At 40.0% G+C, this 24,640-nt stretch overlaps 1 protein-coding gene across 2 annotated transcripts in view; it reads left to right on the forward strand.

The window, feature by feature from the left end:
• The window catches only part of VKORC1L1 (vitamin K epoxide reductase complex subunit 1 like 1), a 79,944-nt gene that overhangs the window by 49,279 nt on the left and 6,025 nt on the right, over positions 1-24,640 (forward strand). The window contains exon 2 of one of the 2 annotated variants that reach the window (XM_527770.9): positions 20,735-20,844. The exons of the other annotated variant lie outside the window; for it this stretch is intronic. Coding sequence (XP_527770.6) covers positions 20,735-20,844 — 110 coding nt within the window. The remainder of the gene's footprint in view (positions 1-20,734; positions 20,845-24,640) is intronic. 2 annotated transcript variants of the gene reach the window in all.

Genomic DNA, 24,640 nt, shown 5'->3' on the forward strand with positions numbered 1-24,640 from the left:
AAACCTATACTAAGGCACTTAGAATTGAAAGTGGACTGCCCACATATAGGTTATTTTCTACATGCCCCAAGAACTATTGAATTTTTTTTTAATGGGAAGAAAATTTTAATCTTCTATACAGTGATATTCACTATTTGGTTTATAGTTTGTTGAGTTTAGAGAAACGTGTATAGTCATGTAGCCACTATTAGCATCAACATCAAAACAATCCCTACCCCTACCTTTTTTCTTTCTTTTCTTTTTTTTTATTTTTTTTCAGATGGGGTCTCACTGTGATACCCAGGCTGGTCTTGAACTCCTGGGATCAAGAGATCCTCTCACCTCAGCTTCCCTGATAGCTGGGATTACAGGCATGTGCTCCTGGCATAGAACAATTCCCTTTTGTAGTCAGCCTTTCCCCATCCCTGACTCCTGGCATGTGTTTATTCTCTACCCTCATAGTTTTACCTTTACCAGAATATCACTTAAATGGAATTTTATACTGTCTAGTCTTTGAGTCTCACTTTGTTCACATGTATTTGAGATTTATCCGTGTTGTTTCATGTATCACCAAATGAAACAATTCCTTTTTATTGTTGAGTGATAGTCCATGGTATGTACCAGTGTATTCATCCATTCACCCATTGAAGGACAATTGTGTTGCTTACGTGTGGGACAATTATAAATAAAGCTACTCTACATTTCCAAACAGGTTTTTGGGTGAGCATAAATTTTTGCTTCTCTTGAGTAAATGGGGTGGAGAGGGTGAGGATTGCTGGGTCATATGATAAGTATATGTTTAACTTCATAGGAAACTCCCAATTTGATTTCCATACTATTTTGTGTGACCACCAGCAATGTATGAGAGTTTCAGTTGCTCCACATCCTCACCAGTACTTGGATATTTATTTTGTTATGTTTATTTGCTCTTCTGGTAGGTGTGTAGTGGTGTATCATTGGGATTCTCATTTGTATTTCTCTAATAACTAAAGATAATGGGCATCTTTCCATGTGCTTATATGCCATCTATATATATTTGGTTACTTGTTTGTTTAAATCTTTTGCCTTTAAACAAATTAGATTGTTTGTTTCCTTATGGTTCAGTTTTTAAGAGTTTTTGAAAAAAGAGGGCTGGGCATGGCATGGTAGCTCACGCCGGTAATCCCAGCACTTTGGAAGGCTGAGGCAGACGCATCACCTGAGGTCAGGAGTTCAAGACCAGCCTGGCCAACATGGTGAAACCTCATCTCTACTAGAAATACCAAAAAAAATTAGCTGGGTGTGGTGGGAGGCACCTGTAATCCACCTATTCAGGAGGGTGAGGTGGGAGAATAGCTTGAACCCTGGAGGCAGAGGTTGCAGTGAGCCGAGATCGCGCCGCTGCACTGTAGCCTGGGTGACAGGGAGACTCTGTCTCAAAAAATAAAATAAAAATCAGTTGTGTCTGTTTCTGAGCTCTGTATTCTTCTCTGCTGATCATTGTGTCTGTCCTTTCACCACTACCACACTGTCTTGATTACAGTAGCTTTACAACATCTTGAAGTTAGTATGTGTTCACCAACTTTATTTTTCAAAACTGTTTTGGCTTTTCTAGTTTCTTCACTTTTCTGTGTAACATTTGTCACTATCCACAAAAAAATGCTACTGATATATATATATATATGTATGTGTGTGTGTATGTATATATATATATATATTATATATGTGGTTTTTTTTAACTTTACTTTTTAAAAATTTTTTTTGTAGAGACAGGTTCTCCTGGGCTCAAGTGATCCTCCTGCCTCAGCCTCCCAAAGTGCTGGGATTGTAGTTGTGAGCCACCATGCCTGACCCCTACTGATATTTTGGTTAGCTTGCATTGAGTGCGTAGATCAATCTGAGGATAATTAATATCCTAAAAATATTTAGTCTTCCAATCCACAAACATAATATCTCTATGTATATAGGTTGTCTTTATTTTTATCAGTTTTATAATTTTCAGCTTATAAATACTACACGTATTTTGTTAGATATGTGCCTATGTATTTGTCTGTGTGTGCTATTATAAATGATATTACAAATATTTTTATTTCTAATAGTTCCTTACTAGAATAAAGAAACATAATTTTGATTTTTGTATATTGGTCTTGTGCCGGGTAACGTTATAAACTTCTTAATTCTAGAAGCTCTTTTGCATTTTCCTTATGTGGAAATAAATGGAGACCACTCAAATGAGGATGAGTAAAGCTATTATTCAGAGCTTGCTATAGGAAGGTCATCAGTCACTACTATTTGCATTTGGCATAGACTCAAATGAGATTCTTAAAGAGGAGTGTAAAAGCTTTAGAGTGGAAGAAAGGAAAGACTTCAGGTGTGCCCTGACTGGAAGTTGTTGGCATGGAGGAGCTGGAAGCAAGGCTCGCTAGAAGTGAGTCCTCCTGTGTGAGTGGTTAGGGGAGCGTATTTGGCTTGCTGTGCTTGTTCCTAAATTGGAAACAGCAAAAATTAGGGAAGCATGCAGTTATTGATCAAGCATTGGCTGTTTGGAACTGATTGCTACAGCGGTTGTAGTTTGGCTTCCTTGGTTGGTGGCTGCAGAGATTGTGGGTCAGAGTTCTGTATGTATATATGGTTGAGGCATCGTCCATTTTTGTATTCAGTCTCACTTGGGATTTTCTATATAGACAATTGTGCCATCTACAAATTGAGTTTTATTCCTTCTTTTCTGATCTGTATGCCTTTGATTTTTTTTTCTTCCTTTATTTTACTGGCTAAGGGCTTTCAGTACAATGTTGAGTAGGGGTGGTGAGAGCAGACATCCTTGCCTTCTTCCTATCTTAGGGAGAAAGAATTTCGTCTTTCCCCATTGAATGTGATGTTAACTGTAGGAGTATTTTAGATGACCTTTATCAAATCAAGGAAAATTGCCTCTCTTCCTAGCTTGCAGAGAAATTTAATCATGAATAGATTTTGTATTTTGTCAAATATATTATCTGCATCTATCGAGATGATCATATGGTTTTTCTTCAGTCTGTTAACATGATGAATTACACTGATTGGTTTTTAAATGTCAGACCTGCCTTGCATTTCCAAAATTAATCCCACTTGGTGATGATATATTATCCTTTCTGTATATTGCTGGATTTGATTTACCATATTTTGTTGAGGGGTTTTAAGAGTCTATTTTCATGAATGATATTGGTCTGTGGTGGTTTTTTTTTTCCTTTTTTTTCTTTTAATGCTTTTGTATGGTTTTGATGTCAGGGTAAAGCTAGCCTTACAAAATGAGTTAAGAAGTGTTCCCTCCTCTTCTGTTTTCTGGAAGAGATTGTGTACAATTGGTATTACTTTGTATATATTTGGTAGAATTTGCCAGTGAAACCATCTGGACCTGCAGTTTTTGTTTTCTTTCAAGATTTTTAACTAGTAATAGGAATATTCAGATTCTGTATTTCTTGAGTGAGTTTTGATATTTGTGAATTTCAAAGTATTGGTCCTTTTCATCTAAGTTGTCAAATTTATGGGCATAGAGTTCCTTTATTATCCTCTTAATGTATATAACTGTGTCTAGTGATATCCCTTCTTTCATTTCTGATATTAATACTTTGTATCTTGTTTTTTTATTCTTTTGTCAGAGGTTTATCAATAAAGGTTAGCTAGAGGTTTATTGATTTTCTTTTTCTTTTTTTGAGATGCAGTCTCGCTCTGTGTCCCAAGCTGGAGTGCCGTGGGGTGATCTCGGCTCACTGCAACCTCCGCCTCCCGGGTTCAAGGAATTCTCATGCCTTGACCTGCAGAATAGCTGGGATTACAGACATCCACCACCATGCCCGGCTACTTTTTGTATTTTTAGTAGAGACAGGGTTTCACCATGTTGGCCAGGCTGGTCTCAAACTCCTGACCTCAGGTGATCCCTGGCCTCAGCCTCCTAAAGAGCTGGAATTGCAGGCATGAGCCACCATGCCCAGCCCATTTATTGATTTTCTTGATCATTTCAAAGAACCAGCCTTTGGTTTCATTTATTTTCTCTATTGTTTTTCTGTTTTAAATTTCATTTATTTCTGCTCTAAGTTTTGTTTTGCTTTCCTTCGTTCTGCTTGCTTTAGATCTAAATTGTTCTTTGGGTTTGTTGTTGTTGTTGTTTTGAGGCAGGGTGTCATGCTGTTGCCCAGGCTGGAGTGCAGTGGCACGAACTCAGCTCATGGCAACCTCTGCCTCCCGGGTTCCAGTAATTCTTCTGCCTCAGCCTCCCAACCAGCTGACATTACAGGCACCCGCCACCACCTCCAGCTAATTTTTGTATTTTTGGTAGAGACAGGGTTTCACCATGTTGGCCAGGCTGGTCTCGAACATCTGAGCTCAAGTGATCCATCCACCTTGGCCTCCCAGAGTGCTGAGATTACAGGGTGAGCCACTACACCTGGCCTGTTCTTTTTGTCATTTTTTAAGGTGGTAGCTTGGAGTAATAATTTTAAACTTTCCTTTCTAATATAAGCATTTTAATGCTATAAATTTCTCTCTCAGCACTACTTTAGCTGCATAACACCAATTTTAATTTGTTATATTTTTATTCAGTTCAAAATTTGTTATTTCCTTGAGACTTCCTCTTTGATCCATGAATCTATTGTTCAGTTTTCAAAGAGTTGAACATTTTGAAGATATCTTTCTGTATGAGTTCTAGTTTAATTCTATTATGGTCAGAGGACATACTTTGTACAATTTCAGTTATTTTAAACTTGAAGTTTGTTTATGATATGTTTATGTTTTGTTTACGATGTGGTCTATCTCAATGAAACTTCTATGTGTATTTGTAAGGAATGTGTGTGCAGCTGGGCGCAGTGGCTCATGCCTGTAATCCCAGCACTTTGGGAGGCCAAGGCGGGTGGGTCACGAGGTCAGGAGTTCAAGACCAGCCTGGCCAAGATGATGAAACCCCATGTCTACTAAAAATACAAAAATTAGCCAGGCACAATGGCAGGTGCCTGTAATCCCAGCTACTCGGGAGGCTGAGGCAGGAGAATTGCTTGAACCCAAGGGGTGGAGGTTGCAGTGAGCCGAGATCGCGCCTCTGCACTCCAGCCTGGGCAACAGAATAAGACTCTGTCTCAAAAAAAAAAAAAAAAAAAAAAAAAAAAAAAGTGTGTCGGCTGTTGTTGGGCAGAATATTTTGTAAATGTCAGATCAGGTTGCTTGATGGTTCTCTTCAGACCTGTATCCTTTCTGATCTTCTGCCCACCTGTTCTGTCCATTACTGAGAGAGAGAGAGATTGAAGTCTTTAAGTATAATTGTGGATTTATTCTTTCTTTCAGTTTTGTTAGTTTTTGTTTCATTTATTTGGGAGTTCTCTTATTAGATTTCTGTATATTTAGGATTGTTTTATCCTTTTGGTTAATTGATTCTTTTACCGTTATATGTCTCTTTCTTCTCTGGTAAGTTCCCTTGTCCTGGAGACTACATTTTCTGGTATTAATACAAGCACGGTACCTTTTGTTTTTTTTCTTGTGCAAAGTTTATACAACATAAAGTTTACATTTTAACCATTTTCTGGATTTCTTTTGATTAGTGTTTGTATGATGTAACTTGTTTCATCTTTTTACTCTTAACCTATGTTATTATATTTAAAGTGAGTTTTTTGTAAATAGCATATACTTGGGTCTTTTTTGCTTTTCAGTTCAGTTTGACAATGTATGTCTTTTATTGGTATATTCAGACCATTTACTTTTAATATAATTGTTAGTATGTTTAGATTTAGGTCAACCTCTCTGTTTTGGTTTGTCCTTTCCCCTATTTCGTGCCTTTTAGATATTGGTATTTTTTGGTATTTTATCTATTGACTTTTTATTTTTATCTCTGTGAATTCTTATGTGGTAGCTCTAGAGATTACAGTATGCACACATAGCCTTTCATATTCTAGTTAGATTTTATATTTAGCAACTTTAAGGAGAATATAGAAATCTTACAACTATTAATATAAAGATTCCTTAATCCACACCCGCCTTATGTTATAATTGTCATTTGTTATATCTACATATATTGAAAACCCCACTCCACAATGTTACATTTGCTTCCAACAATCTTAAGTTTTTAAACTGAAAAAAAATCTTTTGATGCATCTTTAGTCAGTTTTCTAAAAATTTTAATGTAAATTAGCTGCGTGTGGTGGCTCATGCCTGTAATCCCAGCACTTTGGGAGGCTGAGGTGAGAGGATCACTTGAGGCCAGAAGTTCAAGACCAGCCTGGGCAACATAGTGAGACCCCCCATCTCTTTAAAAAAAAATCATTTTATTGTAAATTGACAGTCAATAATTGTATATATTTATGGAGTACAACATGATGTTATAATTTACCAATATAATATAGAATAATTAAATCAAGCTACTTAACATATCCATCACCTCAAATACTTATTTTTTGTGGTTGAGAACATTCGAAATTTATTCTCTTGGCAGTTTTGAAATGCAGAACACACTATTATTTACTATGTTCACTATGCTGTGCAATAGATCTCAAAATAAAACTTATTCCTCCTGTCTGAAGATTTTTGTATCCTTTGACCACCATCTTTTCATTCCTCCCACTCCCCCAGCCTCTATAACCACCATTCTACTCTCTGCTTCTATGAGTTCAATTGTCTTAGTTTCCACATGTAAGTGAAAACATGCAGTATTTGCTTTCTGTGCCAGGCTTATTTCATCCAGCATAATGTTCTCCAATTCCATCCACGTCACCAATGACAGAATTTCTCTCGTTTTAAAGGCTGAAGAATCTTACAAATGTTAAAGCACTTTAGATATTAAAAAAAAGTCTAGGTTGGGCTCAGTGGCTCACGCCTGTGGTCTCAGCATTTTAGGAGGCCAAGGCGGGCAGATCACGAAGTCAGGAGTTCTACTAAAAATACAAAAAATTAGCCGGGCGTGGTGGCGGGTGCCTATAATCCCAGCCACTCAGGAGGCTGAGGCAGGAGAATCACTTGAACCCGGGAGGTGGATGTTGCAGTGAGTGGAGATCGCACCACTGCACTCCAGCCTGGGTGACAGTGTGAGATTCCATCTCAAAAAAAAAAAAAAAAAGGGGGGGGTCTATTGTATTTACCCAGATATTTACCATTTCTGAAATTTCATATTTCCCTCTGGTGTCATTCTCCTTCAATGTGAAGAACTTCCTTCAGCATTTCTCATAGTGCCAGTCTGCTGGTAGTAAGTTCTCTTTATTTTCTTGCTTCTGGAAGTGTCTGATTGTTCTTGATCCCTCAAAGAGATCTTGAGGGATGTAGAATTCTCAGTTGACAGTTCTTTTCAGTACTTTAAAGATTTCGGCCTCCATGGTTTCTTTTTTTTTTTTGAGATGGAGGCTTGGTCTGTCACCAGGCTGGAGTGCAGTGGCGTGATCTTGGCTCACTGCAACCTCTGCCTCCCAAGTTCAAGCGATTCTCCTGCCTCAGCCTCCCGAGTAGCTGGAATTACAGACGCACGCCACCACGCTCATCTAATTTTTGTATTTTTAGTAGAGACGGGTTTTCACCATGTTGGCCAGGATGATCTTCGATCTCCTGACCTTGTGATCCACCCGCCTCAGCCTCCCAAAGTGCTGGGATTACAGGCATGAGCCACCGCACCTGGCCCCCTTCATGGTTTCTGATGCAAAATTGGTAGGCATTTGAATTCTTGTCTGCTTATATAATGTGTCATTTTTCTCTGGATGCTTTCAAGGGCTTTTCTGTCTTTGGTTTTTAGTAGTTTGGTTATGATGTGTCTGGGTGTGGCATTCTTCGAGTTTAATCAACTCTCATGTTAACTGAGTTTTTGAATCTATAAATTTTTATATTTGGCTAAATTTGGGAAGTTATTAGCTACTATTTTTTCATACCTTTTTGTGCATCAGTCTCTTTCTTTCTCCTTCCAGAAGTCCAGTGAAATAAATGTTAGACCTTTTGATACTGTCCTATATTTAAGATTGTTAAATATAGGACATTACCAAAATATTGTCCTATATTTCAGATTGATATTTAAGATTGTTCTTTAAGTCTCTATTCTTTTTTTTTTAACATGTTTTTCCTCTCTGTTGTTCAAATTGGATAATTTCTGTTAATCTTTCAGCTCACTGAATCTTCCCTTTGGTATCTCCATTCTGCTATTGACCTCATCTAGTGGATTTTTAATTTCAGATCTTATATTATTTAGTTCTATAGTTTCCTTTTTTTTTTTTTTAATGGTTACTTTTTCTCTGCTGAGAACTTCCATCTTCCCAGTCATTTCTCTTTACTTTCACTTATGGAACATAGATGTAATAACTGTTTTAAATCTGATTCTGGTAATTCCAGCATCTGTGTCATCTCAGGGTTGACATCTGTCCATCATCGTTTGTTTCTCTTGAGAACTGGTAACATTCTTCTAGTTCTTTGTATGTCATATAATCTTGGAGTGCATCGTCAGTGTATTTTGAAGAGTATGTTTAAGAGTCTGGGTCCTGTTAACATCTGGAGAATAATGATTTTGCCTTGTTTTAACAGGCAATCCAGTTTCACAAGCTCTGCCTCTCCTTCTGTGGGTGATGGGTTCAATGCCAGTTTTATTTTAAAAGCGTTTGCTATCCTGTTTGAGTTTTCCCTCATGTGCACCTCTCAGTGATTTGTCTGCAATTTGAATGATCGTTTATATCGTAGTTTATTTCTGAGAGACTTTGCTGTGCCTTTGGGGTCTATTCCATGCATGTGCCACTTGGGTGAGTCTGGGGCTTGTGTTAGTTCCTACGCAGAATTAAGGGACTCCCTTCTCTGGTCCTTTCCTTGCTGGGATTTTCTTCCCCATCTCTGGCTCCCAGGCACCCCTTTTGCTGTTTCTCTTGCTAGAAAGATGGGTTTCTCTCAGACAGTTTTAACCTCCTTCTCTGTCACACAGTTCCATGTGACTGGCTTCACCCGAAGAGTGAGGCAGTGAAAGAAAAGAGAAAAAACAACAGGATTCCTTTTACATGCTTACAGCCGCAGAGACCCCTTCTCTCATTTCTTCCAGGGAAAGAGACAGGCTTTGAGGTGCCTGGACTGCTGGCCAACCTTTAGGCAAGGCCAAGAGGGAAAAAATAATGAATGTGAAAGTACGCTGTCATCATGCTCTCCAGCCCACGTGGATCTCTTGTCCTCATCCTCTGGCCAGAAAGAAGTTTTATGGGTTTTGTTTTGTTGTTGTTGTTGTTGTTGTTTTGCTGTCTGACCCCTCACACACCTTACCCCTTGGGCAATTCTGCAAAGAAGAGGGGAAAAGAACCCAAGAAACTCCAATGTACTACTTGATCTTCCAGTTTTTACTCCTCTCCTCTATCAACCAGCTATTTTTCCTTTTCAGAATCCTCAGTTGCTTTTTGTGTTGTCCAATTTTTAATTGTAACCTGTCAGGAAGAGCAGCTTGTAGTGGGCATATTCCCTTTTATCCAGCACTGGAATTGGCATTCAGATTTTTTTTGTTTTATTTTGTTTCGTTTTTGAGATAGTATCTCATTCTTTTAGGCTGGAGTGCAGTAGCACAAACACAGCTCACTGCAGCCTTGACCTCTGGGCTCAAGTGATCCTCCCACCTCAGCCTCCCTAGTAGCTAGGACTACAGGTGTGTGCCACTACATCCAGCTAATTTTTTTTTTGGTGGTGGTTTGTTTGTTTGTTTCGGTAGAGGCAGGGTTTTGCCATGTTGCCCAGGCTGGTCTCAGACTTCTGGGTTCAAGCAATCCCTCCAACCTCAGCCTCCCAAAGTGCTGGCATTACAGGCGTGAGGCAGTGTGCCTGGTTGACACTCAGATTTTTAATGCCTTGGTCTTACAAATGAATAGACGGTTAATGGTCCTCAAACATTTGAGAAAAGTCTCTAGTATGAGAGGCAGACACATATGGATGTATGTCCAAGGAACTCAGAGCAACCAAAAATTGAAGTAGCCAGAAATAAACTTAAAATAAACATAAATTATTTGATCTCCTTAGATCTAAGAAAAAGTGATATCCTTGGCTGAGTGCAGTGGCTCATGTCTGTAATCCTAGCACATTGGGAGGCTGAGGTGAGTGGACCATTTGAAGGAGTTCGAGACCATCCTTGCCAACATGGTGAAACCCCGTCTCTACTGAAAATGTAAAAATTAGCCAGGTGTGGTGGTGGGTGCTGGTAATCCCAGCTACTTGGGAGGCTGAGGCAGGAGAATTGCTTGAACCCAGGAGGCGGAGGTTACAGTGAGCAGAGATCAAGCCGCTGTGCGACCGAGCGAGACTCCATCTCAAAAAAAACCATCTCAGAAAAAAAAAGTGATATCCTTAAAACAAGATGCTATTTATGTAAAAGGAATAATCAGAGACTAAGAGAGAACACATAAAATTAAACATATGTTAGCAATAAGTTTAATAAATGAATTTAACAGGTTTGGGAGAGTATATCATGGTAATCTCCTAGAAATGGAGTAAAAGGAAAAAGAGGGAAAATAGAAAAAAAGATCAAAGAAAATTAGAGGGCCAACATTTGGCTAAGAAATGTATGAAAATTTCCTAATATTGAATAATGTGAATTTCTGCATTGAAAGAGCCCTTCACAGTGAATGATTCAACTCCCACAACAAGGCACATCCTTTGTGAAATTTGAGAATGCCCAGATTAAAAAGAAGATTCTTAGAGCAGAAACAGGTCACATTCGAAGCTCAGAATAGCATCAGAATTTTCAAGAACCACCTCTGAAAGCAGGATGGTGGAAGAGTATCTTTAAAAATGTTGAGGGATTTGTGGCCTTCAGTGCTGCCAAGGAAGCATCATTCAAGCCTCTCTTCCCACTGTGGACATGTCTAAACCAGAGTCTCCTAAAGAGCCCGAACAGCTGTGGAAGCCTTGAAACAGTGAAGCCTTGAAACAGCCGAGTCCGGGGAGCCCCTCTGAACCATGGGGAATGCTCATGACTGTGTGGTCCTAGACCCAGACTCCAAGCACTCCGGGGGCTTTGGGTTGGTCATCTGCCACTGTGGAGGAGATGGATGCAGCCATGAATCAGGGCCATACCAGGTGGTTGGAAGAGCTGTGGAACCTCAGAGAGCTGTCTGAAGAGAAGATTCTCAAAGACTGGGTGCCCATGTGACTGTGGAAAAGATATTTGTTGGTGGCATTAAACAGGACACCGAAGAACATCACGTAAGAGATTATTTTGAACAGGATAGGAAAATTGAAGTGATTGAAATCACAACTGACTGAGGCAGTGGCAAGAAAAGGGTCTTTGCTTTTATAACCTTTGATGACCACGACTCCGTGGATAAGATTGTCATTCAGAAATACTATCCTGTAAATGGCCACGGCTGTGAAGTAAGGAAAGTCCAGGTTGCAGCAAGACATGGCTGGTGGCTCATCCAGCCAAAGAAGTAAAAGGGGTCCTGGAAACTGGTGGTGGTCGTGGAGGTGATTTGGTGGAAGTGACAAGTTTGGTCATGGTGGCTTTCGTGCCAGCCATGATGGTGGTGGATATGGTGGCAGTGGGGATGGCTATCATGGATTTGGTAATAATGGAAGCAATTTTGGATGTGGTGGAAGTGACAGTGATTTTGGCAGTTACAACAGTCAGTCTTCAAATTTTGGACGTATAAAGAGAAAAAACTTTGGAGGCAGAAGCTCTGGCCCCTATGGTGGTGGAAGCCAATATTTTGCCAAACCCTGAAACCAAGGTGGCTGTGGTGGTTGCAGTAGCAGCAGTAGGTATGACAGAGGCAGAGGGCATTAATTTCTGCCAGAAACAAGGCTTAGCAGGAGAAACAAGGCTTAGCCAGAGCAGCGACAGGGAAGCCGCAGGTTACAACAGATTTGCGAACTCAACCAGGCACAGTGGTGTCAGGGCCTAGCTTCTTCAGGGATATGCTTCAGACAATACTCATGTGTATGGGCAAAAGACTCGAGGGCTGTATTTGGGCTGTAATTGTATAACAGGGCATTTTAGTTTCTGTTCTCTGGAAACTGAAAACAGTCCAACAAAGAATTTTAATGTAGACTATTTTTGCACCCATGCTGTTTGTTGATTGCCAAATGTAATAGTCTGATCATGACGCTAAAGAAATGTGTCTTTAAAACATTCTGAGGGAAAATTGTCATTATTTTTTTTAGTTTTTATGTTTTTGTGACAGGGTCTCACTCTGTCACCCAGGCCGGAATGGAGCGATATGATCCTTGTTCACTGTGGCCTCGAACTGCTGGACTCAAGCAGTCAACCTACCCCAGCTGCCCGAGTAGCTGGGGCTACAGGTGTGTGTCACCACACCTAGCTAATTTTTTTATGTTTTCTAGAGATGGGGTCTCACCATGTTGCCCAGGCTGGTCTGGAATTCCTGTCCTCAAGCAATCCTGAACCTCCCAAAGTTCTGCAATAACAGGCATAAGCCATCACACCTAGCCAGAAACTTATTTTTAACGTATAATTACATACCCAAACAATCAATCAATTATGATAACAGAAGAAAGATATTTTTAGATGTCCAGCATCTCAGAAATTTGACCTCCAGTGTGTATTTTCTCAAGGAAAGAAACTATTAGAGGATTGTGCCACCAAGTAAAGTAAACCAAGGAGAAATGGAAGACACCAAATATAAGAAATGGAAGATTCAGTGTGGGGAAGAGATTGGAAGTCTTAGGACGACAGCTGCAGCAGGACCAGAGAGTAGCCAGCCTGACATATCATCCAGAGTGCTCCAGGAAGGCAAGGGCCCCAAGAGAGATGTCTTCAGAGAAAGATGCAAATCATAGATTCCTTCACATGGTTGATCTTGTTTACAGTATTGCTCAGAAGGGGTTCAGAAGACCAATAATAGTGACATAGAAAACTAAGCAAACAAAATATAAATTCATAACTCCATGAAAAGCAATTTGTGCTCAAAAGGAAATATGATGACAGCTAATTATAGATATTTTTGTGATGGACAGTATAACATGTCCCTGGAAAAATTTATTTTCTACGGAATTGAGCCCTAAAAATACCAGAGCAAGGAACCTATAGCTTAAGAGAGTCCTAAACAACATATCAAGTAAAATAGAACGAGAGTGGGGATTAAACTATATAGTGTCTAGGAATGCTCACTTGTCAATCCTTAGAAAAACTAAGGATAAAAGTTGGGATAGTTAGTGCTTTTAGAGGAAAGAAGAGGTGTTTAATTGCATTGGGGCACAGACAGGGGCTAGCAAAGTTCTATTTCTTTTTTTTTCTTTTCTTTTCTTTTAAGACAGGCTCTCACTCTGTCACCCAGGCTGCAGTACAGTGGCACAATCATAGCTCATTGCTTGCAGCCTCAAACTCCTGGACTCAAGTGATCAGCCTTCCGAGTAGCTGGGACTACAGGCATGTGCCATCACGCCCAGCAATTTTTTTTCTTTCTTCTTTTTTTAGGTAGGGACAGAGTCTCATAATGTTGCCCAGGCTGATCTTGAACTCCTGGGCTTAAGCAGTTCTCCCACCATGGCCTCCCAAAGTGCTGGATTACAGGCATGAGCTACCATGCCCTGCCAAAGTTCTATTTCTAGATGTGGGTGTGGCTATAAGGGTATGTGCCTTGTAAAAAATAATTTTTAAAAATACATTATTCAATGTATTTTATTTTTGTACGCTTATTTTATATTTACTATACTGTTTGGTATATTTTGATGTTAATATAATATTTTTTAGAAAGACCCCAGGAGAGTGGTTATTCTGGGGGAGGAAGGGTAACTGGAAGAAGGGAATGGGTGCCTCTAAGGTGCTGCTGGTATTGTTGTGTTTCTTTTTCTTAAGGTTTTTTTTTTTTTTTTTTTTTTGAGAGTTTTGCTCTGTCACCCAGGCTGGGGTGCAGTGGCGTGATCTCGGCTCACTATAACCTCTCCCTCTCGGGTTCAAGCGATTATCTGCCTCAGCCTCCCAAGTAGCTGGGACTATAAGGCGAGTGCTACCACGTATTTGAGTAGAGATGGGGTTTCACCATGCTGGCCAGGCTAGTCTTGAAATCTTGGCCTCAATTGCTCCACCTGCTTTGGCCTCCCAAAGTGCTGGAATTACAGGCGTGAGCCACTGCGCCTAGCTGTATTGCTGTTTCTTCATCCGGCTACTGATTCACGCATGTGTTCAGCTCATAGAAATTAACTGAACTTTATACACCTGTACTTTATGATGTATAATGATGCTCCAATAAAAAGTATTTTTAAAAAGTACCAGAGGTTATGGGACAGGAATGGAGCAGACCACTCAAAACCAGTGTAATCTTGGGACCAGAGAATGAAAGCAATGTTATTTCTAGTAAAACTACTGGCAGAGTTTGAAGACTTGTTGGCCGGATGCAGTGACTCACGCCTGTAATCCCAGCACTTTGGGAGGCTGAGACGAGCGGATCATGAGGTCAGGAGATTGAGACCACCCTGGCTAACACGGTGAAACCCCATCTCTACTAAAAATGCCAAAAAAAAAACTAGCCTGACGTGGTGGCAGGCACCTATAGTCCCAGCTACTTGGGAGGCTGAGGCAGGAAAATGGCATGAACCCGGGAGGCGGAGCTTGCAGTGAGCCAAGACCACGCCACTGCACACCAGCCTGGGTGACAGAGCGAGACTCCATCTCAAAAAAAAAAAAAAAAAAAAGACTTGTTGAATTTTTTTCTTTTCTTTTCTTTTCTTTTTTCCTTTTAATCGAGATGGAGTCGTGCTCTTTCACCTAGGCTGGAGTGCAGTGGCGCAATCTCGGCTTGCGTCCTGGGCTCAAGCGATTCTTCTGCCTCAGTCTCCCAAGTAGCTGGGATTACAGGCGCCCGCCAGCACATCCGCATAATTTTTGTATTTTTAGTAGAGACGGGGTTTCGCCATGTTGGCCAGGCTGGTCTCAAACTCCTGACCTTAAGTGATCTGCCTACCTCGGCCTCCCAAAGTGCTGGGATTCCAGGCATGAGCACTTTTAACATGCTGGGGAAAATGATGTCTGGACTGTGCAACTTGGTGTTGTGTTACTGTCATTCTTCTATTTACTGATCGCCTATGACTTGATTCACTCTACAGAATCTTGTTAGAACAGATCATTCTGGGCTCTGTGTCAGACAATATAGTGATAACCATGTAAACAATATATACTGATAGAACCAAAAATTTTGATATAAGTACAAATTATGGTATAATTGGGAGGGGGATAGGGAAGTGAAAGTCTACTAAATCATAGTCTAGTTTAGCATACAGTGCTAGATGATCCAAAAATAATAAGTGGCCAGACCTGGTGGCTCATGCCTGTAATCCCAGCACTTTGGGAGGCTGAGGTGGGAGGATCACTTGAGCCCAGGAGTTCGAGACGAGCCTGGCCAACATGGCGAAACCCTCTCTACAAAAAAAATGTTTTAAATTTAAAAACAAAAATAATAAGGCATTTTTGTGAAAAGAAATTTATGGGTAAATATTGAGAGAAACCACTAAAATGAGTTGCTTCTAAGGAGGATACCTCAGGGGTCAGAGGAATGCTGCTTTTTGTTCCAAGTCTTGTAGCACTATCTGATTTTTTTAAACTATATATAACTGTAATAACATTAAAAATAATGAAAACAAAACAGCAACTTACCAAATAAGTTTACAAATCTTCCACTAAGTTCCTCAGAGCATCTTACATGTACCCGTCTAAGCCTCATAAATGTTTCTCCCACCTTTTTAGACTTTCCAAGGTCCATTCTTCCTTTTTAATGGTCAGGAGTTCGAGACCAGCCTGGCCAATGTGGTGAAACCCCAACTGTACTAAAAATGCAAAAAAATTAGTTGGGGTAGTGGCAGGCACCTATAATCCCAGCTACTCAGGAGGCTAAGGCAGGAGAATCCCTTGAACCTGGGAGGTAGAGGTTGCAGTGAGTCGAGATTGTGCCATTGCACTCCAGCCTGGGCAACAATAGTGAAACTCTGTCTGAAAAATAAATAAATAAAAATAAAGAGAATTTTAAGATTATTGTTTTAAAGAATAAATGTTGATATTCTTAAAGTGGTAAAAGCAAGATAATGGCATATTTATTAGTAACAAAAATTTAAACAACAAAGAAAAAAGCAAATGATTTCCAAAATATCAATAACAAATCAGTAAATAAAGGTAATCAGAAGTTTAACTTCCTTGTGGCTGGGCACAATGGCTTGTGCCTGTAATCCCAGCACTTTGGGAGGCTTCAGTGGGCGAATCACTTGAGGTCTAAAAAATACAAAAAATTAGCCAGGTGTGGTGGAACATGCCTGTGGTCCAGCTACTTGGGAGGCTGAGGCAGGAGAATCACTTGAATCTAGAAGATGAGACTAGCCTGGGCAACATGATGAAACCCTGGGTCTACCAAAAATAAAAAAAAAATTAGCCCTGAGTGGTGGTGGGAGCCTGTAATCCCAGCTACTTTAGGAGGCTGAGACAGGAGTCTCACTTGAACCCGGGAGGCAGAGGTTGCAGTGAGCCGAGATAGCACCACTACACTCTGGCCTGGGTGACAGAATGAGACTCTGTCTCAAAAAATAAAAATAAAAGAACTAAAAGTAATTCTCAAGTGATGAGTATGTAGAGGTGGAGATGAAACAAGAAAGGCATAATTATTGAAGCTGGGTGATGGGTACCTGGGGTTTTTTTGGTTTTTTTGTATGCGTTTTGTTTTTATAGTACCCTTTCTCTTTACCATAGCAAAATAATACATGGGTGTTTATTACACTCTTGTGCTCACTTTGTGTATATGCATTTGAAGTTTTCTATTATATAATAATTTTTTTTTTTTTAAGAAAAAGCAGTATTTGGCTGGCCACTGTAACTCACACCTGTAATCCCAGCATTTGCAGAGGCCAAAATAGGTGGAATGCCTGAGCTCAGGAGTTCGAGACCAGACTGGGCAACATGATGAAACCTCATCTCTACCAAAAATACAAAAATTAGCCAGGCACGGTGGTGGATGCCTGTGGTCCCAGCTATTCGAGAGGCTGAGGAGGGAAAATTGCTTGAGACTGGGAGGTGGAGGTTGCAATGAGCGCAGATCGCACCACTGCACTCTAACATTATTGACAGAGTGAGACCCCGTCTCAAAAAAAAAAAAAAAAAGCAACATTCTGGCTTACCATATTAGCGAGTCAAAAGATAATATTTAGGGCTGGGTGCGGTGGCTCATGCCTGTAATCCTAGCACTTTGGGAGGCCAAGGCGTACGGATGACGTGAGGTCAGGTGTTCAAGACCAGTCTGGCCAACATGGTGAAACCCCATCTCTACTGAAAATACAAAAATTTGCTGGGCGTGGTGGCAGGTGCTAGTAATCCCAGCTACTCAAAAGGCTGAGGCAGGAGAATCACTTGAACCCAAGTGGTGAAGGTTGCATTGAGCTGAGATTGCGCTGCTACACTCCAGCCTGGGCGACAGAGCCAGACTGTCTCAAAAAGAAAAAAAAAAAATAGCAATGTAAACATATTATTTAGAAATGTGGAAGTAAATAAGAGTGAAAACAGGGCCGGGCGCAGTGGCTCACGCCTGTAATCCCAGCACTTTGGGAGGCCGAGGCGGGCGGATCACGAGGTCAGCAGATCGAGACCATCTTGGTTAACACGGTGAAACCCCATCTCTACTAAAAATACAAAAAAATTAGCTGGGCATGGTGGTGGGCGCCTGTAGTCCCAGCCACTTGGGAGGCTGAGGCAGGAGAATGGCCTGAACCTGGGAGGCCGAACTTGCAGTGAGCCGAGATCGCGCCACTGCACTTCAGCCTGGGCGACGCGAGTGAGACTCCGTCTCAAAAAAAAAAAAGGTGGAAACAGTTAACAGACATCAAAGTGGATGCCTCTGGGATGAGAACTGACTTGGGGAGGGCTGGAGGAGGGAACATCTCTGTATTAGAAGGCGTTGATTTTATTTTATTTTGAAACCTTATGCATGTATAACTTTGATAATATATTCATTTGTGGATTGCCACATTGTTTTCGAGGAAAATACCCATGTGATCTTACATGAATAATCAGGCATAGACCAGTGCTTTGAATATATAAAAATTCTGTTTAGCCATGATAATTTTGGCAGTATGCCATTTATTTCTGTTGCCAAAGGCAGTGATTTAAATTGGAATTCCTGCCTGGGATGAGTAGGGCTAAGAGGTTTGATTGCATATAGTTTCCCTGTCTGTACTCTGGCCCCCAGCAGTTTGTTCTTTATGCAGCAGCGAAGAGTGATCATAAATAAGCTTATCTCACTCTCCAGTTTGAAAGCTACTAAACGTCTTTCATTGCAATTAGAATAAAATTCAAACTCTTCGGCATGGCCTACACACAAGGCCCTAAATAATGTAAATGATTGGACTCGCTCCCAGTTCTCCTGTCACTCTCCTCAATCACCATGCCCCAGCCTCGACAGCCTTCCTTGGCACACCCACAGCTCATTCCTACCTCAAGGCCTTTGACTTGCCATTGCTCATGAGACCGATTGCTTACCATCACTCAGGATCTCATTCAAAACTTCATTCCTGGAAAAGGTCCTTCCCGACCATCAAGCTAGAGGAGCTTGCTGCACCCCTTCTCTGCCCACAGCTATGGATCTCCAAGTGTGGGCTTCAGACCAGAAGCATCAGTGTTGCCTGCAAGCATTTCATTTTGTGTTGTGTTTTCTCTGGAAATGCAGAGTCTTAGGCCCCACCACAGACCCACTGAAGGAACAGCTACATTTTAACCAGACCCCAAAGTGATTGTGCTTTAAAAATTTCAGAAGCACTGATCTAGAGTTTCCCCTTCTAATTTTCCTGTGTATCTGTTACAAGGTGTGTCCATTGCAGCAGGTAATCTGGCATTTGTTTACCTGTTTATTATTTCTCTTCCCTAAATAGAATTTAAGGTCCACAAGGGCAGCACCTCGTCTGGCTCGTTCACTTCTGGATCCCCGGCACGTAGCGTCAGTGCACACAGTACATGCTCAATAAGTATTTAGATGAGTGAAAGAATAAATGAATATAATGGAAATTATTTTATGTTCTTTGAAATGTATAACTGAAGGCTGGGTGTCATAGCTCGGCCTGTAATCCCAGCACTTTGGGAGGTCAAGGTGGGGGGATTGCTTGAGTCCAGTACTTCGAGACCAGTCTTGGCACATGGGAAAGCCCCAACTCTACAAAAAAATACCAAAAAAAAAAAAAAAAATAGCTGGGCGTGGTAGTCTCAGCTACTTCGGGAGGCTGAGGCAGGAGAATCACTTGAACCTCGGAGGTCAAGGCTGCAGTGAGTCATGATTGCAACTGCACTGTAGCCTGGGCAACAGAGGAACATCCTGTCTCAAAAAAACAAAACAAAACAAAACAAACAAACAAAAAAGAATTGCATAATTGTACAATAAAAATCTTCATGGCTTTCACTTGTTTTTAAAATCGGGGTGATTTTTCTCTCCCAACATCATCGTTATACAGGGGTTTCATTCTATATCTTGGGCATCAAGTGCCATTAAACTATTGTGGCCTGTGAAGAATTACTTATTTATCCTTGCTTTGGGGCAGTTTGTCTTCAGAACCAAAGTTTAGATTTTGTTTAGACTGCTTCTCTACTGACTTAACACCATAACTGGTTTTTTTTTTTTTTTTTTAGTATTTAAGAAGCACTCTCGTTCAATCCAGAGTTAACATTATCTTTAAAGGTTTTTTATTCAAAATGAATGTTTGATATTTGTATCAAGTTTTATCAAATAAGTTAACAATTTTTAAAAAATCAGGTTTTAAAAATGTTAAGTCAAATGCAAGATTTAAAGTTAAATTGCAAATAAAAACTGATGGGGCATATAATGTATCCGGTTTTTTACATCTGAGATAGGATTCCAGGAAAGACCTATAGTTTCTGATATTATCCTGCATTTTTTTTTTGAAATGGAGTTTTGCTCTTGTTGCCCAGGCTGGAATGCAGTGGTGCAGTCTCGGCCCACTGCAACCTCTGCTTCCAGGGTTCAAGTGATTCTCCTGCCTCAGTCTCCCAACTAGCTGGGATTACAGGTGCACACCACCATGTCCGGCTAATTTTTTGTATTTTGAGTAGAGATGGGTTTCACCATGCTGGCCAGCCTGGTCTCGAACTCTTGACCTTGTGATCTCCTCGCCTCGGCCTCCCAAGGTGCTGGGATTATAGGTGTGAGCCACGGGCCCGGCCCTACATTTAAAAAATATATTCCCATTATATTTCTTAATGCATATCCTGGTGAAATTTGTGAAGAAACAACTTTTCAATCTATATTCTTTGAGTGCATAAATAACACAACTTACATTCTATGGTTTTCAACTGGGGGCAGTCGTGTCCCAGCGGATGTTTGGCAATGGCTGTGACTGCATTTTTGGTAGTCACACCTGGGATGGAGGAGTACTGGGAGCATCTAGTTGGGGGAGCTCTGGGGTACTGTTAGTTATGTAATGCACAGAACACCCCACAGCACAAAGAATTATCTAGCCCAAAATGTCAGTAGTCCACTGTTAGGAGACCTTGGCTTAACCATAGAGAAGTCTCCTTCTGCAAATACTAATGCCATTGGAAAACGAATACTTTGCCCTACCTTCTGGAGAAGAGAATATATAGAAATTGGCAACTGAGAGATTCAGATGGGTATACTGGCACCTTTAGATATGTTCATTTTAGATGATTATTTCTAATCAGAAATCTAGTGACTGGCCTCCCTCTCTTTGGGGCAAATCACTCTCTCAACACAGGACATTTAAGACATTTCACAACTTAGTGGATTTTAGAATTGGATAACGTTCTCAAATAATGATACATTTTTTAAAATAGGGAAATTCAAATATAGGGTTACTGGTTTTCCTTATTTTACAGATGGGGTCGAGGATTTGGTCTTTTGGGTTCCATTTTTGGAAAGGATGGTGTATTAAACCAGCCAAACAGTGTCTTTGGACTTATATTTTATATACTACAGTTATTACTTGGTAAGTATTTATCAATACAAAAATAAGTTTGTTATATTCCGTTTAGTACTTTGTGTCTTTGCCCTGAAGTGTCTTGATGTTAAATAAAAGCATGTGTTATTTATAGAACCACTAGCGTGTACAACATTTTTGTGTTTTGAAAACTTGATTCACCAATATTTTTATTATATTATTGTTGAATTTATGTCAATTGCTGTTTAATCATGGAGAGCACTATCTCATGATGTCCAGAAAAACCAGTCCCATTCCAGGAAATTATCACTCCCATCTTCCCTGTTAACGTTTTTCCTTATTTTATAGACTCAGTGGCCTTGAAAAATATCATATATTAAGGGGACATTAACAAGAAACCATATTCATAATCCCATTACCTTTACATATCCACTATTTCCACAGTCTTCTGCTTTTAAAAATAATTTTTGGGCTGGGTGCGGTGGTGCACACCTGTAATCCCAGCACTTAGGGAGGCCCAAGATAGGCAGATCATCTGAGGTTGGGAGTTCGAGACCAGCCTGGCCAACATAAAGAAACCCTGTCTCTACTAAAAATACAAAATTAGCTGGGCGAGGTGGTGCATGCCTGTAATCCCAGCTACTCATGAGGCTGAGGCTGGAGAGTCACTTGAACCCGGGAGACGGAGGTTGTAGTGAGCTGAGATCGTCCCATTGCACTCCAGCCTGGGCAACAAGAGCGAAACTCCGTCTCACAAAAAAGAAATAAATAAAAATAATAATAATAATAATAATAACTTGGGGCCAGGTGCAGTGGCTCACACCTGTAATCCTAGGACTTTGGGAGGCTGAGAAGGGCAGATTACTTGAGCCCAGCAGCAACATGGTGAGACTCTGTCTCTGTAGAAAATACAAAAATTAGCCAGGTGTGGTGGCACACACCTGTAGTCCCAGCTACTTGAAAGGCTGAGGTGAGAGAATCACTTGAGTCTAAGAGATGGAGGTTGCAGGGAGCCGAGATCACACCACTGCACTCCAGCCTGGGGGACAGAGCAAGATGCTGTCTCAAAAGCTAATAATTTAATGTGAACTGTGTTTCAACATAGTGTCGTTTATCCTAAGTGTTATTGTTAACATCTAGGTTTCACTCCTTTTACTTCAAAATAATGCTGCAGTGATCAACTTTTTTTAAAGACCTCCTGCTCCTTCCTTCTTTGAATTATCTCCACAAAATAAATTTCCAAGCATAGGATCAAAAAACACAGATATTTTCAATTTTAATCAGTGTTACCAATTTGCTTTTCCCTCAGTTCTTTGGTTTCCCTGAAGCTCCAGCGGTCTTTATTTTTAAGACATGCTTTGTAAAATTTCTTTTTTTTTTTTTAATTGTAACGATAATCTTCACCTGGAAAAATTGCTAATAGTTACACATTAGTACCTATTACTTTAATTTTTACTCTTTTTAATTTCCTTTGATTGCCCATTTAGCATTTAGTTATTGGATCCCGATACTAGTACATTTTTATATGTGTTACAAACATTTTATGCATTCTTTATCCTTTTTTGTTAGTGTTATGAATTTGTATTGTATTAAGTTTTTATACTTTTAGAGTTAAATCCATCTGTTGATGCCTTTGCATTTTATTTTTCTTCTTTTTTGTAGATCTTGTTGCATACCAATGCTTTTGTATTTTAATTGTTAATATTCCATTACCTGTCAGCTCTTCTGATTTGGTTCATTAAAAATACATGTAACTCTTCTATCTGAAATTGATTTGTTATGAGGCAAATTATAAATCTAAATCATTCTCAGTAGTTCTGTCGAGTTTGCCCAGTTCCATATCTATGTATTTATCTTGCAGAAGTAGAAAGATGTGTGCACAAGGATATTCATAGCAGTACAGTGTAAAATAGCAAAAAAAAATGGAGGTAGGTTACAAATAGGTAATGGTTGAATAAATTAGAAAATACTATGAAATACTATGTAGCCATTAAAGGAAAAAGGAGATCTATGTTTATATCCTAGAAAGATAAAGACACTATTTAGTGAAAAAAGCAAATTTTGGTATAATAGGTATAGGATAAACATGTTTGTATACATGCATGTAAATGCATAGAAAAGGGTCGGGTGGTTGGGGAGGAGGGAGAAATTTCACTATGTATTCTGCATATTTCCATTTTGCTGGATTTCTAGAGAAGAATATGAAGTATAAGCCCAGATGCAAGATGTTTTCCCTTAAAGGCAAAGAACCTAAGAACAGCCTTTGACTAGATTAACTCTTGAAGATAGAGGTGTGACAGCCAAATTTTTGTTTTACCATTAATTTAATGCCATGGTATAACATATTTTAAATCATATTTATCATATGTGTTTTTTCATTCGCATTTTTTGACCCGCATTTAGATGCTTCACGTGCCTTTTAATGTTGGTGTCTTCATGGGAGGCACATTTGAACTAACGTAGCAGTTTCCAGAGCACAGCATCTGTACTCCCTTCTAACCTGTTTGAGATACAGCATTTTTAATTTAATTTTTTCATAGGTAATCCATTCACGTGGTTCAAAAGTTTTTAAAAAGGACCGGGCACAGTGGCTCATGCCAGTAATTCCAGCATTTTGGGAGGCCAAGATGGGTGGATCACGAGGTCAGGAGTTCAAGACCAGCCTGGCCAACATGGTGAAACCCCGTCTCTACTAAAAATACAAAAATTAGCCAGGTGTGGTGCCGCACACCTGTAATCCCAGCTACTTGGGAGGCTGAGGCAGGAGAATTGTTTGAACCTGGGAGACAGGGGTTGCAGTGAGCTAACGTCGCACCATTGCACTCCAGCCTGGGTGACAGAGCGAGACTCCTTCAGGAAAAAAAAAAAAAAAAAAAAAAAAAAAAAATATATATATATATATATATATATATATATATACACACACATATATTAAATGTTACACAAAGAAAAATCTATCCCACCCCTTCCCTTTATGCCTGGTTTCCAGTGCTCCTCAGCCCCGACTGATAGCTTGTTATTGTCTCTTTATGCATATACGAGAAAGTACAAATACACAATCTTAATTTTCCTCCTTTTTAAAATGTAAAAGGCAGATGCTATACCCACTGTTCTACAGCTTGCATTTTCTTTTTTTTGCCTGATGAATATATCATGGTGATTTTTCCATATCAGTATATTAAATGTCTTCATTCTTTTCTACAGCTGCAGAATAATCCATTGCATAATTGTACCATCATTTATTTAGAGTTACAGCACATTTTAAATTCCATTGGGAATTTGACCCTGAGCCAAACGTACCTAGCTGCATTACAGTAGCATTTAATGGATATCTGGTATTTATACACTATTCTAAGTGCTTTAATCCTGCATTATCTCAGCTCATTTAATTGCCCAGCAGTCTTAAGAAGTAGGCATGATTGTTATCCCAGTTTTACAGTTGAGAAAAGAAAGGCATAGAGGAAGAAATAAGTTGCCCGTATCATTCTGAAGTTATCTTTCTTAGGTAAAATTGTGACCACATTAATTTCGAAATGTTAGTTGTTTAGCATAGGTGAAGTCAGCAAACTTTTTCAGTAAAGGGCCTGGCAGAAAATAGGCTTTGCCAGTTGCCGCAGCCACTCAACTCTTCTAGTATGAAAGCAGTCACAGACATTACATAATGAATGACATTACATAAATGAATGAGCATGGCTGGGTGCCAATAAAACTTTATTTACAAAAGCAGGTAGCTGGCCAGATTTGCTAGTCCCTGCAACAAGTAATTCAGCAGCACCTTAGTCTTGAAGTGCCCTATGAAAGCATCTAGGCCCGTGGCTGTGCTGCAGCCGGCCCACAGGCGTCT

Source organism: Pan troglodytes, chromosome 6 (genome assembly GCF_028858775.2).
Source record: "Pan troglodytes isolate AG18354 chromosome 6, NHGRI_mPanTro3-v2.0_pri, whole genome shotgun sequence".
Classification (NCBI taxonomy): Eukaryota; Metazoa; Chordata; class Mammalia; order Primates; family Hominidae; genus Pan; species Pan troglodytes.